Genomic DNA, 15,363 nt, shown 5'->3' with positions numbered 1-15,363 from the left:
CCGGCGGCGGGGGGGGGCGGTTCCCGGGGGGGGGCGAAGGAACGGGCCCGATCCCCGCTGCCCGCCTTTCTCTGCAGATGCTGAGGCTGCACCTGCCCGACCCGCCGGTGGACAGCGAGGAGGAGGAGGAGGATGAGGAGGCGGCAGTGGCGGCTGCGGAAGGCGCAGCGGCTCAGAGCAGCCGAAGCTCCATCCCCATGGATGCAGGTAACGGGATCTCCGCCCAGGCTCTCCCGGCCACCCCACGCCGGGCTCGGCCACGGTCTCACGCTCTCTCTGTTCCCAGAGCACGTGGAGCTGGTGAAGAGGACGATGGCCGGCGTGAAGCTTCCCACCCTGGGCATCCCCGCCTGGGCCAGCCAGATCTCGGAGGACCAGTGGAGGGACGTGGTGCAGCGCACGCTGCAGGCCCGGCAGAGCCTCGGTGGCCCCAGGCCCGAATGGAAGTGAGGGCTGAGCTGCGGCGCGGGGGCTGCTAACCCCAGCCCTCCCTCCGCCGCGCAGGCGAGGCAGGCAGCTGCTGCCTCGGAGCCGAGCGGTGACGGGACTTGCCGGCATCGACCTTCCAGTTTCTCCCACTGACGTTGTCCGACTTCCCTTCCCGCTCCTCCTTCCTGGTTCTGGCTGGCGCGTAAGTCACTGCGATGTCCTTGTGTTGGCTTCCTCTGCCTGCGAGGAGCCCGACCTGTTTCCATACCTGTGTGCGTGCGGAGGGAGGGGGGGTTAGCCAGCTTTGCCTGTATTCCCTTGGGACAAACGCTGGATTCGTCCCTGTGCTGTCGGTGCTGAAGAAGTCCCTCTCCGCGCTAGGGCCCCTCCTCCCAGGAGAGGGGCTGTGTGTTGGAGTATCAGAGGTGGAGTCTAATGTGTCTTTCCAAGAGATTGGTTTTATTTAGTTCTGTACATACAGGGACATCTGTACAAAATCCAACACTTTCATACTATGTAATGCTCTACTGAAAATAAAGTACACCATATGTACATATGAACTGTAAGCAGCTTAATACTTGTGTCCAGGGGGTGAATGCAGTAGTTAGTTAGTTTTGCTTGTTCCCTCAGGAGGAGGGAGCCAGGTGAAGTGGAAGAGGCAGCTCCAGTTCTGTCCATTTGGCTGATGTGGGGAAAGGCATAGGCAGAAATGAGCAGCACTAACGCTAGAAACCAAGTGTTGAGCAAGGGGCAGCTGTAGCGTGGCAGACGCAGGTCTGCGTATGAGCAGTACATGTGGCGGAGAGGGTGAACACACTCCCCCCTTTCTCACATGGTCCCCTTCCTAGATGTCCAGGACACCGGAATGAATAGGCAGCAAACTAACGGCAATGTGAAGGTATTAAGCGTAAGTTCCCTGACCCAGAACAAGACACACAAAGCTATGAGAACATCAAAGCTGTACAGCACGTAGTTGTGATGCATTACAGTCCTGTCCCGCACATGGCACAATCCCGGTGGCATTCCTCCGGCCACACTTGGCGACTGCCAGCAGAGACAGACCATCTGCAGGACAGCGACAACTTCTGCACACCAGAAGTCTCCGTTCCTTCTGCAGGCAGAACAGCCCGCAGCAGGGAAAAGGCAGCCACTGCCTAGCAGCAAGCAGGCTCGAGTGAGGGCACATACATGCTTGTAGCACTCTAAAAATGAGGTGGCGGCTTACAATGCAACGCTAAGCAGACGAATTGGAAAGCCTGTACTGCAACGGGAAGAAACATCCTCCCCAGCCCAAGCCCTGCGGCGGCTGGTGCTGGGCAGTCCTTGTCTCCGCTGTGCCCCAAAACGCCTGCCGCTCCTGTGAGCCATCCAGCATCACCCAGTGCATGTCTACATGCTGTGCCAGGCGTGAGGTAATTGATTGGCAGCTGACCATGAGCTCAGACTAATGTTCAAAATAAGCAATAACCTCCCTGAGGTGTTTCGTAAGTCTCCTGATGAACTGGCCCATTGCATGAAGCGGAGGGGAGGCGGGGTCCTGCACAACTGTGGGTGATCTCACACATAACTCACGCTCGCCAGCTGCTCCTAAGAGATGGTGGCATGCCTAACAAGGGCCAAACGGAAAGAGAGCTAAACAGGGCACCAGGTACAGGATACACAGGGAAAAAACAGCTTAGTTTGGGTTGGGGTCAAGATGTGTTGCACACCAGCAGTAAGATTAGAGGGGATGAACCTCTGACCTGGGAATGGTTTACTGGTGAGGACGAGCAGATACACCAGGACCTTCTGCAACAACCCACGATGCTGCAAAGCAGTGTCAGACTAGCACCGGCCCCATAAGCTCCCTGCGCTATTGCAAACCCACTTAAGCTTATGTGTCAAGAAAGCAAGCGCAGCAGGTAAGAAGCAAGGAAGACCCCCTTTCCTACCACCTCAGCCTCTCTGAGGTGGCATCTTGGCCGGGCATTGAATCTGCACCACAAAAGGTAGGGGAGAAAGCCGGATCACAGTAGCACCCCAGTGCTGCGCAACCCCCTGGGCTATCAGCAAGTGCGCTCTAAATGCTAAATTAGCACAAATCCCTGATGCACCATATGATAACTAACAAGGGCCTTGGGCCACAGCAGGTGCCAAAGTAACAGGGAAAGGCGAACTTTGCTCAGAGCACCCACGGAAGCAATTCAGCAGTAGCACCTAGCCATTGATCATAAAGAGGAGAGAACTGAACACTCAGGAATTCAGCCTGGCCCCGTAACATCTATCTGTTGCTCCCACTAGTTTGCAGAAATTACTTTAGCAGCACAAGCTTCCTAGAAACCCTGGCCACTGCAGAGCTAAGGATGGGATACAGCGACAAAGGGAGAGAGCTGCAGGAGTATTTTAATTGAGCAGGTAGAGGAAAGAAAGCAGAAGTCAGTGGCTGACACCTGCTACAAAGCAGGAAGTTAATTCTGGGCCCACAATTAACCCAAGACACTGGGATGGAGACAAGTCAGCACGGACCAACACAAACAGCTGAAGGAATTCACTTTCCCACAAGAGAGCTTCTAAGGATGCTCTAAAGGGAGGGCTGCAATAGTATGTAGTGCTTGCACCCAGCTTTACTGAGGGTGGCAAAGCAACGAACCCCCACTCCACTGACAGGGGAACAGAAGGGGCTTGAAGCAAAAGAAAGATAGAAGCGAACATCTCCTCCGCTGTACCTAAGACCCTCCAGCTGCGAAGCTGCACCCCAAGGCAGGGTGGAGAGGCAGCAGAGCCCCCACAAACTCTGCCACACGCTCCTGCCCCGAGCTCAGGCAGACCTCTGACCGCCGCAGGGCTTGACTGCACAGGCGGCACAGCGGGGCAGGCATGGCGGAGGTGGGCACTTGGGGCTTGTAGCAGCATGCTGAGCCACGCACAGTAGTCTCTGGCCAACCCAGAGCCTGTGTTGCGGGGCAGCAAGGCTCTGGTTCCCAGGCAGACTAAGAACCAGGTGGCAGCTGGAAGTGAAGCGACTCCTGCCTGGGCTGATACAATCACAGGTCAGGCAGGCTCCCTTCACGCACGCACACCCGAGGTGGAAAAGCAGGAGGAAGGAGGAAAAGCAGAAGGACATGACAGTGGTGAGATACAAGTTATAACGTAAAACCAGATCTACCCTGGAGGGATGTGGATGGAGTGGAGGACAGGCACAGCTCACCATGTTCATTCCTTATTTATACATGAGAACCAAGTGCATTTCCGTGACCCCTGGGGGAAAAGGATGGGGCAGAGCTTCCCGGGCCAGCTCCTGAGCCCGTCAGAGAGCCTCCTGGCTTGAGGTGAGAAACTCTTCTGCTCTCTTGTGGGCCTCCAGGGCTTTTATAGTGTAGACGTCCTGAGGAAGCTCAGATTTCCGGCGCAGCAAAACTTTCTCCTTCTTAATGTCTTTCAGCATCTACAGACAAACCAAAGGAGTCAGGGATCAGTAGCAAACCCCTTCACCCCTCCACCCTCCCCATTCTCTGACTCCAACTGCTCTAGGATATGCTGGGTGACACCGTAGCATGCTGCAGAACAGGCTGAGAGCCAAACACAGACTAAAAGGACACAGAAAAGTCCCACTTGCACTTTTTCCAGAGTGGGAAGGTTAGATAAACTCCACTCTTCAGACTACAGGTTGATCACTAACAATCAGGGATGAGAGTAGGGACATTTACCCTCAGAAGACTTGGAAAGACCTGGTTCTGGCTGCTGGACCCCGGACTGCCTATGCTGATGTCCTGGCTGGTCTGAGAGTAATTGTGGAAGGACCCTAGTCACCTACGCACCTGCACAGCCTCCGTCTCCACCGTTTTCTTCAGTAGCTGTATATCCTCCGCAGTCGGGGTCTCTGTTTCCATACAGCAGACAGGAGGCAATGGTGGAGGTGCGTAATACATGGGGTACTGCAGAAAAACAGACAGCTGGAGAGTCAGCACACCATCCAACACCAAGCCTTCTCCCCCAGCATCGTAACGCAGCCTGGCACTCTTCTTCCAGCCACCCTCTCCGGCACCCGCAAAGGTAGCAGCAGGTACACAGCAGGAAAGGAGCATCTTCTCCTATCCATTCCTGCCTGTGCCCTCTGAGCCACAGCACGCTGCACGTGCAGCCGCAGCTGAGAGAAGAGTCCGTAAACATGTACATGCTCTCTACAAGCCATTACTTAGAGGTCAGTGCTACAGAGGGCCAGGCTGGTAAAACACTGCCAGCATCCCCAAGACACTGTGTTTTGGGAGGGACAGACCACTGCTGCAGCTGTGTGCGCAGGACTGAGACTCATGAGCACAGGAAGCAGGTCAAGACCCCCAGCACATTCTTGTCTCATTCATCCTAGGTCCTGCTGTTACCCACCTGGGGGTTCAGCCGGGCCAGCTCCTCTATTTTCTGCCACATTTCTTCTCGTTCCTTCATCCTGAACCTTCCCCTGGAAAGAGAGAGAGCACACAAGTGTGAACTCCCAGGGAAAGTGCAGCTTTCGCTCACAGGAAGACAAAAGCAAGAGACAGCAGGAAAGCGTAGGCACGGGGAAGAGCCGCTCTGTCCTTCAGAGACCCCTAATTCTATCTACAGGCAAGATGTGGCAAGAAGAGGAGACACACTGCAGCTAGCAGGAGGTAGGCAGGCACACTCCTCCCTCACCTCGGAGCACAGGGCTGCACAGGTACTTTTTCCCTGGCTTTGTGCTGCAGGAGTGGACCAGAGCAGCTGGTTTCTGGAGTAAAGCAATGACACCAGTTTGGGTGTCAAACACAAATTTTCCTGGTGCCTTACAGATGCAGAGGGACAAACTGCCAATTTCATTAGAGTTGGGGCTCAACTGCCCACAGTTCCCTTTGCCCCTGGCCACAGCACACCAGAGAGCTGCCCAAACCTCCAGGCACAGCTCTTGAACTTGGCACAGATTTTGGCACAAACCTTAAGTGACCATTCAACTGGGCCACCTGTAAATCCCAGGGCAGTGAACGTTCCCTGCAAACAGAGGCGAACACCCACCACTCATTGTTATTCTCTTCTACATTTTAAACATTTGTACTAATATCTCTGCTTTATATTTCTAACTATCTGGCTTCCATCCCAGCTACTTCATTCTCTAGTGCCCTATGTATCCATGCTAAGGAAGTTCTTATACTCTGTAATCACCTCACACTCTTGAAATATATGTAAGAAAGGAGGCTAAAAATGAGAATGAAGCTGCCAAGCATTCAAGCAGCAGAATTCTTGTTTAACCCCAGCCAGTAACTAAGCACCACGCAGCTGCTCACTCACTCCCCCAGTGGGATGGGAGAGAGAAATGGGGGGGGGGGGGTAAAACTCCTGGGTTGAGATTATAACATTTAGTAGAACAGAAGGGAAGAAACTGATAATCGTAACAACAACAATAATAAAATGACAATAATAATAATAAAAGGATTGGAATATACAAAACAAGTGATGCACAATGCAATTGCTCACCACTTGCTGACCTATGCCCAGTTAGTTCTTGAGCAGCGATTCCCCCCAGCCCCACTGCCCCCAGTTTATATACTGGGCATGACATCCATGGTATGGAATATGCCTTTGGCCAGTTGGGGTCAGCTGTCCTGGCTGCGTCCCCTCCCAACTTCTTGTGCCCCTCCAGCCTTCTTGCTGGCTGGGCATGAGAAGCTGAAAAATCCTTGACTTAGTCTAAACACTTCTTAGCAACAACTGAAAACATCAGTGTGTTATCAACATTCTTCTCATACTGAACCCAAAACATAACACTATACCAGCTACTAGAAAGAAAATTAACTCTATCCCAGCTGAAACCAGGACGAGACTACTCCAAACAACCAAACCCCAAATGAATAACCCACATCTCATTTTCTGACAGAGCTCTGGAGAACTCTGCAGGGGACTGTGACCAGGAGTTAGCACTGATCTTCCCTAGCTCCTTCTTGCTTCATCCCCAGTTTCTCCAGAATCTTTTTTAACCTCTGGTAAACGGGAATATACATATTACTCCAATCTTGCCACTGGAAATGCAGACTGATACGTCTGTCTACAAAGGCCCTCACATCGTGAAGGCCACTGCCCCCTGAAGCAATGTCCACTTTGCCAGTATCGTGTCTACTGCCGTGCCATCTAAGGGTGTAACAAAGCTTATTTTGTTTGGCTGGACTACATCGCATTACTGGTCTGGTACACAGTGAGCCAAGGGCACTCATCCAGTCTTTCAGCTTCATGCATCTCTAGCACCAGTTCTTTCCTTTCAGATCACCAAAGCAGTTTGAATAGCATTGGGGAAGCCCTCCATTCCTCACTGCACTTCAAGATCCACCAGTTTACCCATCTTGTGCTCAGCTGATATTGCAAAACACCACCTTGCAAAGAGTATACCAGTCTAACTAAGAGCAGTACTTCTAAAAATCTGAAAGCTTTACACCTGTGATCACTCTTTTTAGCCAAAGAAGTATTTCCAAAGAATGAAACAAACTTTAATCTTTTATTTTGATGCCACATTGACTTAACTGTAGTATTACAACTATCCAACATCCCTCTATAGGGGAAGCGCTCTGCCAACCTCATCAATCAGCCTGGCTTTGCCTCCTACACTAGGACATTTCCATTGCAGTTTATTTGAAAGCGTCACTCATCCACACGAGTCTTTGGAGAATCCCACCTTTCTAAACAGCAATGCCTCGCAGGACAGCGCTGAGTCTGCGGGAGCAGCACCCCCAGCCCTGCTTTCTGGGTGATGCGCACCTCATCAGCTCCCTTCATTCCTGACCCCATTACTAGCAGTATGAGAAAGCCACCGGCAGGACATTTGGAAAAGAAAAGCTATATTGGGAGGTATCTTCACCTCCTGAAGGGTTCTGATAATTCAAACAGCTTCAAGATGTCTGGGGAGATTAGCGAAGCACAGTCAGTCCATCTGCACTGAACAGTAGAGCCTCCCCACACGTCTCGGGGAAACTCTGTCCCTCGGTGACCAGCCTTGGCATGTCACTTGTAGGCATGGTAACTAACTAAAAACATGGCTAAGCCTTTTCTGAGCAGGCCTCTAAACATCTGGTTGCAACCTAATTGCGTACCTAAAAGCTGTCTCTTTTTCAGTTTCACATTTACTGGCTTTGTTCGCACGTGCAGTCCTTCCCAGGTGTGCTGTTTTCTAGTTCATAGCTCAAGGTCTCTAGTGGCTCATTGGGAAAACACTCCATAGGCGTCTCTCACTTTTTCTGTCTACACTAAAGAAGCCTCAGCATTTCAAACTCGTCAGTCTCACTGAATAAGGCCGAGGTCATGTGCAAAAAGCAAGGCATCGCACAGTTAAAGGTCAATCCTGCATTACAGCGATGCAGCCAGCATTCCCACAGGCAGCCTTCGGCACGCTGCTTTACTCCAGAGGCACTCGGCATCGCAGCCTCACAGGTTTTTATTAGAAAAAAAAGTACTATTTCTACTCTGTTTAAGTCTTCGTGTTTGAAAAAAAACAGCAATTGACTGCAATGCCACATTACTGTCCACCAACAGGCACGGCCTGCAGTCAGCTCTGCCAGGGGGGCAGCAGAAATGAGCTGCGGATGCAGCGTGTCTTCTCCATTGGAAGGGAGGCAACGGGACCTGCTGCTCACCAGAACAGGTCGCAGGACTCTGCAGAAAGAAAAGCAGGTAGGGGAAATGCAGGAATGGCACCCCAAATTCCGAGGCAGACTCTCCAGCTACAAAACGGTCTCATTCCACCGGGGAGACACCACAAAACACCACTTTCTCCTGCCTGTGAAACATGCTTTTTCTAACCCTGTTCGTTCCAGCAACAATTTTGGTCTATTACACTCCAGAACATGCAGCCACAGTGTTAAGTGCATGTGGATTTGCTTATATTTCTTGGATATTTTAAAGACGTGGAAGGAAAAGATGACATTTTCACAATGGACTTAAGCAAAGAACTTGAGCATACTGCTCTAGTACACCCAGCTTTCTAATCCATCTTCCCAAGTGCGTGCTCTTTTCTCCCACCATTGTCCTACGTCCTATCCAGTCCCAGGCCACTTGCCCAACAAACCCCAATCTCCTCACATCTCCTCCTCTAATTTGTTGCCTTTACATATCCCATTCCTACTATCCGTTGACACTAAGAATACCAGCCCCCCCACCCCAGCTCTTCATTGTACCTCTTCCCAAAGTCTCTACCTCCTTTCTGCCTCCTTGCCCAGAGAAGCTGCTCTTCCCCACCAGCCTGCTGTCCTACCCCATTCCCTTCTGCCACTGATTTCCCTTTCTAGTTGTTTCCCAGCCTGTCCCTACAGACCTTTCACAATGTTCCTCTCCCAGCTCTAGCATCCCTTCAGAGGGCGACCTTTTCACACTTCTCAAGCCCAAAAAGCTGCTAATGCTGTGCTAGCGACAGCAGAGTTGAGCCTTCTTGTTTTTGCCCAGAAAGGCTCCTTAGCTGGGTCCCTGTGGCAGGGAAATCCCACTTAGCTGAGGAATTGTATCATGCTCACCTTAGGGAAACTCATCTCAGATTCAGCTGCTAAAAGGCACTTTTACATCCTGCCCACCAAGTTTTCAACTGACGTTTTACCAAATTTGGTTATCTATGAAAGCAAAAGGTATATCCTTGATAAAAACCCAACACAAGGTTTTCTGAAGCATCATTAGGCAGAGAGGCACTAGAGAAAAAAAAAAATCATCTTAACATGAGCAGAAAACAGTGCAGCTCTACCCATCCATTTCTTGGACAGCTCTGAGCTGCTTTGTTGACCTTTTCCAGAACAATCCTCCATTAGCCACACACCAATGCTGGGAACAGTCACACTCAGCAGGTCAGCATGGGTAGAAGCTAACAGGCAGAAAAAGCTCCCGATGGAAACACCAGGTAGATCTCATAGTGAATGTGCTGTCACAGCGACTTAAAATATACGTGCAGACATTTGTGGGCTTCACAAATGCCCTAGAATGGGTGGGGGGGAATAAAAAAAATCTTGCTTGCTCCCCATTTAGATGTTAACAAAACCTTAATTTCTCACGTTACCCATTCCCAAGTTCTAATTCATATCTCAACTTTTTTATTCATTATTATTTAACAAAACAAGTGAATGTATCCCAGAGCTCCCCACTGCCAGCTAGGGTTAGCCCTGCTCTCCCCACCGCCACCCTTGTGGCAGCCCTGGCTCACCCAGGAATGAGAAGCACTATTTTACATCACTAAGTCAGCAGAAAACAAGTCATACAAGCACCGAAACCAGCACAAGGAAGCAGAAAAAGTGGAGTTTTTTCCTCTTTACAGCATCATTGCACAGGTACTTGCTGAGCTCAGATTTTATCCCCCCCACTTCCTCTTTGAAATTCCAGGTATTATTCCATCTTTATTACTGGAAAACTGAAAGTGTCCTGTGGCAGGAAAGATGCATTATGCCCACTGCAGCAAAGCTCTTCAGAAAAGTCTTTCTAAAGCAGCAGGATTCCACTGGCATCACTACAACATATATGAACTGGTAAATATTTCCAAGGCAGAGCATAAGCATCTCTGCAAAGCTGAGTATCCTCTACATTGTAATTTATTTCCTCATGACCCAGCAAACTCTGTCACTCTTTTCCAAGCTCCCTGCTTCAGCAGAACTGAAAGGATTTTTATCAGGGCACACATTTTACCTCTTCTCATCCCTACACATAGTTATTGCTGAGGAATCCTACTTTTTGACAAAATTATTTGCATCACCTTTCCATTTCCCCTCTGCCTGCTGGGATCTACCATCACTTACTGTACCCCAAGGAGACTCCAGGATGAGCTCAAGTTACTTGGCAAGAACCTTTACTCACTTCTGCTTCTCTGCCTTGTATTGCTGCGTGCAGTCATCAAATAGCTTTTGGTTCATCTCCATGAACAGCTTCAGTGCATTGTAGATCAGCCCATGGATTGTCCTGCAAAGAAATGAGGAAAGGAGAACAAGTCATGGTGGTATCCTCCAGGTACTAGGCACTGAGTTAGCACCAGCAGCACAGACAAGAGCTAACAGCAGCAGCAAGTCATCCTACAGCAATGTGACAAAAGATTTTCACACAGTCCCAGCTCTTAGCATGGAAAAAACCCCTCCACAAACACAGCAGAGACTATCACCCAGGGACAAAGAGACGGAGAAGAAAGAGAAGACTGCTGGGACAGGTCTGTTCTACTGTGGTCAGACTAATGAGTGCAAAAGGACGCATTCATGCATTCATTTCTTGTAGTTAGAAACTGGAAAGGAAGGATGCTAGGGACCTGCTCAGGGCTGTTCTCAGGGGGCCTTTACCTAACCTAGCTTTAGTGTCTCCCACAGTTCACCTCACACATACACAATTACTTTTTTGGGCTGCCCAGTATTCAGTCATGAGCTTTGTCACTGAGCTGCCCAAAACACAGACATTCAGCAGCCCTGTAGAGACAGGAACCAGCACAAAGAATACCACAGAAGAAAAGCTGACTTCACGTCAGCAATTTATGGATAGGTTGCACTGTATGTAAGCACTCTCTGGGCCAAGGACTCTCCCAGGGAATAAATACAAGTATTGAAGCTGTCTCTGAAATACCTGACCCAGAGGCAAAAGATAAGAGACTCAATAGATTGAGCTCTGTGCCTCACCAGCTGTACAGATGGAATAAGAGAGAGAGCTACAGTCCTGCTGGACTTACGCAGGCTGTCTGACAAAGTGCTGGAGTAGACAAGCTATGGGAAGGAAGGGGAGAATCTGAGGTACTCAACCTGCCCTGAGATGAAGTAGCTACTGCTAAAACAAAGACAAGGAGAAATAAAAGGAAAACACCTTCAGGACTTCTGCCATACCACTGGGAAGGATCCAAGAAGAAAAGACAGAAACAGCAGAATCATGAATCTTGACTGGTGCACTAAGGAAACAGAACTGCTGAAGGATTTCAGACAAGAACATAAAGTCCTTTTCTGAACTCTGATCAGGAGGGGCAGTAACACTGAGTGAAAGCGTGTCTGTGCGCACCTGTTTGCACGCACACGTGCATATGTGCACACTCATCGTATGTGTGTGTGCATGCATGTACGTGCCCATCTGCACATGCATGTGCCTGTTGGCGCATGTGTGCGTATCTGGGTGTTTGTGGGTGTTCATGTCTGTGCGGCTGTGTCCACCCCAGTCTTTAGAGCACCCTTGACTGGTGGCTCAAGTTTGTGCTTCCCAATACAATAAAGAGAAGGAAGCAGTCAAACAGCAGACTAGTGGGGAGCTCTCTGCAAACAAGTTGCACCCCACAACCCTGTCTTTGCTACCACAGTATAGTCCTAAGCCCTAGACTCACCCAGCCTCCCTAGAATTAATTATTTTGCTGGAAGATTTTAGGATCTTGGCTATGGGCTGAGTAATTTTAGCTAATTCATTAAAAAGGAAGCGCATTTTACAACTTGAATTAACCAGGTAAGGAATCAACTGAAGAAGCAGTCGGAAGAAAGGAAGTTGATGGGAGAACCATAAAACAGACTAGTATCGGGGAACCAGACATGGAGGGCAATCACTTGACATGGGACATCTGCCCAGTTAGTTCTGCTTTCTCCATTCTTTCTGTGTTCAAGGAGTCAGGCACCACATTAGCCAAGGTCTCTGGTCATGCTCAGCATACGTGTGATCGTTAGTTAACAAGCAGCCAGAAGTCGGCTGGAAAACCTACTGCACACCTCCAAGAGACCAGCAGCATTAATGATATCCAGGTATCAAACTCTGAGTAGACTCAATGGCCCCAAGGTGGGTCATTGCAGGTGCCTGACCCCTTGCAAAAGCAGGCCACTGTGGTCTGCTGTGGCACTTTTCCATGCTGATACTACTAACAACCCCTCTGGCTCAGCACCTGGTGTCACCCAGTGCCATGCGTTGTTGCACTGTAGCAGCATGCCCCAAGATTGCTAGCAGGTTAAGCAATCCTGCATGCACAGCAAGCGCCAGGGCATGTGGAAAGACCTACTTGTTCCAGTGACTCTTGGAGTTCTTGTAGAGTGCTGGAAACATGATCGGGAGAATTTTGGCTGCGTTATCGCTGATCAGGCTCATGATATATTCGTTGTTCCAATAGTACAGCGCTCGCTCTGCCACCTGCAGTGGGAGAGAAAGCCATCCTTGAAGAGGCTCCTTCCAGTAACACCTGTGGTGCACAGGGAAACTGTGCAGTGCTGAGGCCAGAGCTTGCCACCACCCAGCCGAGGAGCAAATGCTTCCCCACAGCATGGGCAGCAGGGCTGACCTTTGCCAACTTCCACAAGGCCATTCATCTGTGCTACCCAGCCTTCTTTCCCTTAGCCTCTGTCAGACACTTCCCACTTTCCTGGGGAAAACCTCACATTCTCGACTAGGCAAGCCTATCGTTGATATACCGATGACTCCAACACCCTTTACACAACAGTTGAGGACAGTAATGTCATCCACTCCAGGTCCCAGCTCAGACTAGCTCCAAGCCTCCTTCGTTTCCTCAGACTGTCCTCTGTAAAGCTCCATTCCTCCCACTCCTCCCTGGCCTTCCCCACAACAGAGTCTCTCTGGGCTTTGGAGCATGCTTCAGTCACCAGGCCCACAATTCATCCCCCCGATTTAGTAAGGATGAAAATATGGAAAATCTTGGGGCATCCATCCTGCTCTAACAAGAAAAACAAGTCTAACAAGTTTCCACATAGTGATAGATTCAACCACAATTCTTCATATTTAACTGCAAATCTGGGCAATGCAGATCACCAGGCTAATTTCTGCATTTAGCACTAGCTTGAGAATGGCTTAAAAACCTAGGAAGAGAGACATCCAGTCTCAGTCTTACATTTCAGACGATGGAGAACTCACTATATCCCCTTAACATATTGTTCCACATGAGTAAACGAAGTGAAACTCACCTCATGTTCACTTACCTAGCTTTGGTTTCTAGCTATTAGACCTTGTTAAGCCTTTGTGTGCTAGATTAACACACAATCCACTCAGAGAAAACTCTCCCCCACCAAGGTGTTCAGCCTTACCAAGAAGTCAGTTCCTATTTTTGCTCTCAGACAAGCTGCAGGCACAGAGACTGTTCAGCCTGACTGTAAGGGACGCCTTTGGGGTTAATTTTGTTAGGCTGTAAAGTGTTTGCACCTTCTCCAGGTTTTTCAGTCTTGTTTTTCAAAGAGTTGGCAGCAGATGAAGGCTGCTATCAAGTACAGGATGCCTCTCCTCCAGCCTTTACCCTACTTTATTCAAGCTCCTTAGTTCCCTATGGTAGCTCCTTCCACACCCAAAGGTCATGTCAGTCCTTTGGTTCCCATCACCACACCAGTAATCCATGTCCAGCTGGTTTCCATCAGGCTCCCCCAGTCCTTTTCAGGAAACAGTGATCTTTTACATACATACGTGACCTCGGCTGACCTTATTTTTGGCTTGTAAACACAACTTTGTACATCTCCATACCAAAAGCTGGACTGAAGCCAGTCTGCCTCACTGTGCAGTCACACTCACTCTGGGGGAGGGCTATGTCACTATTTAACACGCCACCCATACCTGGGTCAGCCACATGTTTCAGCAGCAAGCTATCTTCTTCCTCAGGCACTCTTCATGGCAAGCTAAACCAGTGAGCCAAGAACACCTGCTAGGAGCTACTAGCAGGTCCTACCACCCTTCAACGTTAAGACTACCAGCCACAGAGATTGTTTTTGCCTGGTGCTACAGCCACCTTCCCTTCAGTGGGAACAAGGAAGAAGCAGACTCTAGCACTTTTTCAGTATACCTCACATTTTACCACCTACACCAGAACAGTACAAAGCATCTTCTCTGCACACTGTCTCTTTGGTTGGCCTCCCTCCAGCACTGCAGCCAGCATGATTTTACTGCAACAGGGTGACACTGGATGGATTGCCTCTATGTTTGCTAGCCAAAACAGGAGGTGGCAGAGCACCTCTGCTCCAGCTCCAGCCTGCTGCAATACATGGTGCTGAATACCACAGTGCAGCAGGAGGGGCTCCACCGATCCGCTTTGTTTTCTCTTTGGATGAGCTCGCTCTGTGGTTGTGGCGAGAATTCTTACCACCTCTCACCACATGTGACCCCAATACTCACCCTGGTCACACCTCCACGTGCCACTGATCCACAAAGACAAGCCCAAAAGCTGTTGTGTCATCCTCACAAGGCAAGCAGATTACAAGCCAGTGCCCCATCCCCTCCCTGAGCTGCAACCCACCTGGAAGTGTGGGCTGGAGACACACTTGGCCAACTGCCTGAACAAGGGCTCCATAACTTTCACAAACTCAGATGGCTCAATCACGTCCAGGATCTCCTCCAGCTCATTTAGAAACATCACCTCCTTGGGACTGTGAGTTTTCGGCCAGAACTTCAGCAAGCCCACAATCACCTAAGTGAGGAGGGTAGAGAGACAGTGTTAGAGGCTGAAAGTTAACGCCACCTCTGAAATACATTTTTAAGGGTCTGGTCACAACTGCAGAGGGGCGGCAGTAACAGAAGACTTTCTTAGAAAGTCAGGGTGGGTTACCGGGGAAGAAAGAAGAGAAAAATCCAAATTCTGCCAAGTTACACGCAAGACAGCAGCACTGCCCAGGCTGCTATGGTTCTGTACTACAAGCAGAAAGCTTAGAACAACTTTTTTTCCCCAAACACAGCTTAACACAGAAGGCTCAAACTAGAGCAGGCAGCGTCTGGCAGATGGTGCAGAGCAACCATGGAAGATCAACTAATAAAATTGGAAATGCTATGGAGAAGGTCACTGAAGAATCATTCAACACACTGCAGAGCTTGAACACTAGGGAGCACCAAATAAAAAATGCAATGGACGGGTTTGCGACAAGGAAAAGGAAGTACCATTTCACAGAAAGGTAATTGGATTACGGAGCTCATTCTTGCTTGTGGAGACTCAAAGTCCAAACAGACTCCAGAGGGAGTAGACACATTTATGGAGGTGTCCTGGTTTCAGCTGGGATAGAGTTAACTTTC

General features: G+C 49.7%; 2 protein-coding genes across 2 annotated transcripts in view; one reads left to right on the top strand and one right to left on the bottom strand.

The window, feature by feature from the left end:
• The window catches only part of MEA1 (male-enhanced antigen 1), a 1,095-nt gene extending 317 nt beyond the window's left edge, over positions 1-778 (top strand). Inside the window, exons 2-3 of the mRNA XM_010577818.1 lie at positions 78-207; positions 287-778. Of these exons, the coding sequence (XP_010576120.1) occupies positions 78-207; positions 287-450 (294 nt within the window). The 3' untranslated portion in view covers positions 451-778. The remainder of the gene's footprint in view (positions 1-77; positions 208-286) is intronic.
• Positions 779-867: 89 nt separating this feature from the next.
• Positions 868-15,363, bottom strand: part of PPP2R5D (protein phosphatase 2, regulatory subunit B', delta) — a 31,972-nt gene continuing 17,476 nt past the window's right edge. The window contains exons 11-16 of the mRNA XM_010577817.1: positions 14,597-14,767; positions 12,371-12,498; positions 10,228-10,329; positions 4,792-4,864; positions 4,227-4,343; positions 868-3,853 (exon numbers count right to left, since the gene is read on the bottom strand). Of these exons, the coding sequence (XP_010576119.1) occupies positions 3,716-3,853; positions 4,227-4,343; positions 4,792-4,864; positions 10,228-10,329; positions 12,371-12,498; positions 14,597-14,767 (729 nt within the window). The 3' untranslated portion in view covers positions 868-3,715. The remainder of the gene's footprint in view (positions 3,854-4,226; positions 4,344-4,791; positions 4,865-10,227; positions 10,330-12,370; positions 12,499-14,596; positions 14,768-15,363) is intronic.

Source organism: Haliaeetus leucocephalus, unplaced genomic scaffold, assembly GCF_000737465.1.
Source record: "Haliaeetus leucocephalus isolate CR32 unplaced genomic scaffold, Haliaeetus_leucocephalus-4.0 Scaffold577, whole genome shotgun sequence".
In the NCBI taxonomy this organism is placed as follows: domain Eukaryota; kingdom Metazoa; phylum Chordata; class Aves; order Accipitriformes; family Accipitridae; genus Haliaeetus; species Haliaeetus leucocephalus.
Note: the sequence above shows the minus strand (reverse complement) of the source record. Positions and strands in the feature narration are given on the sequence as shown.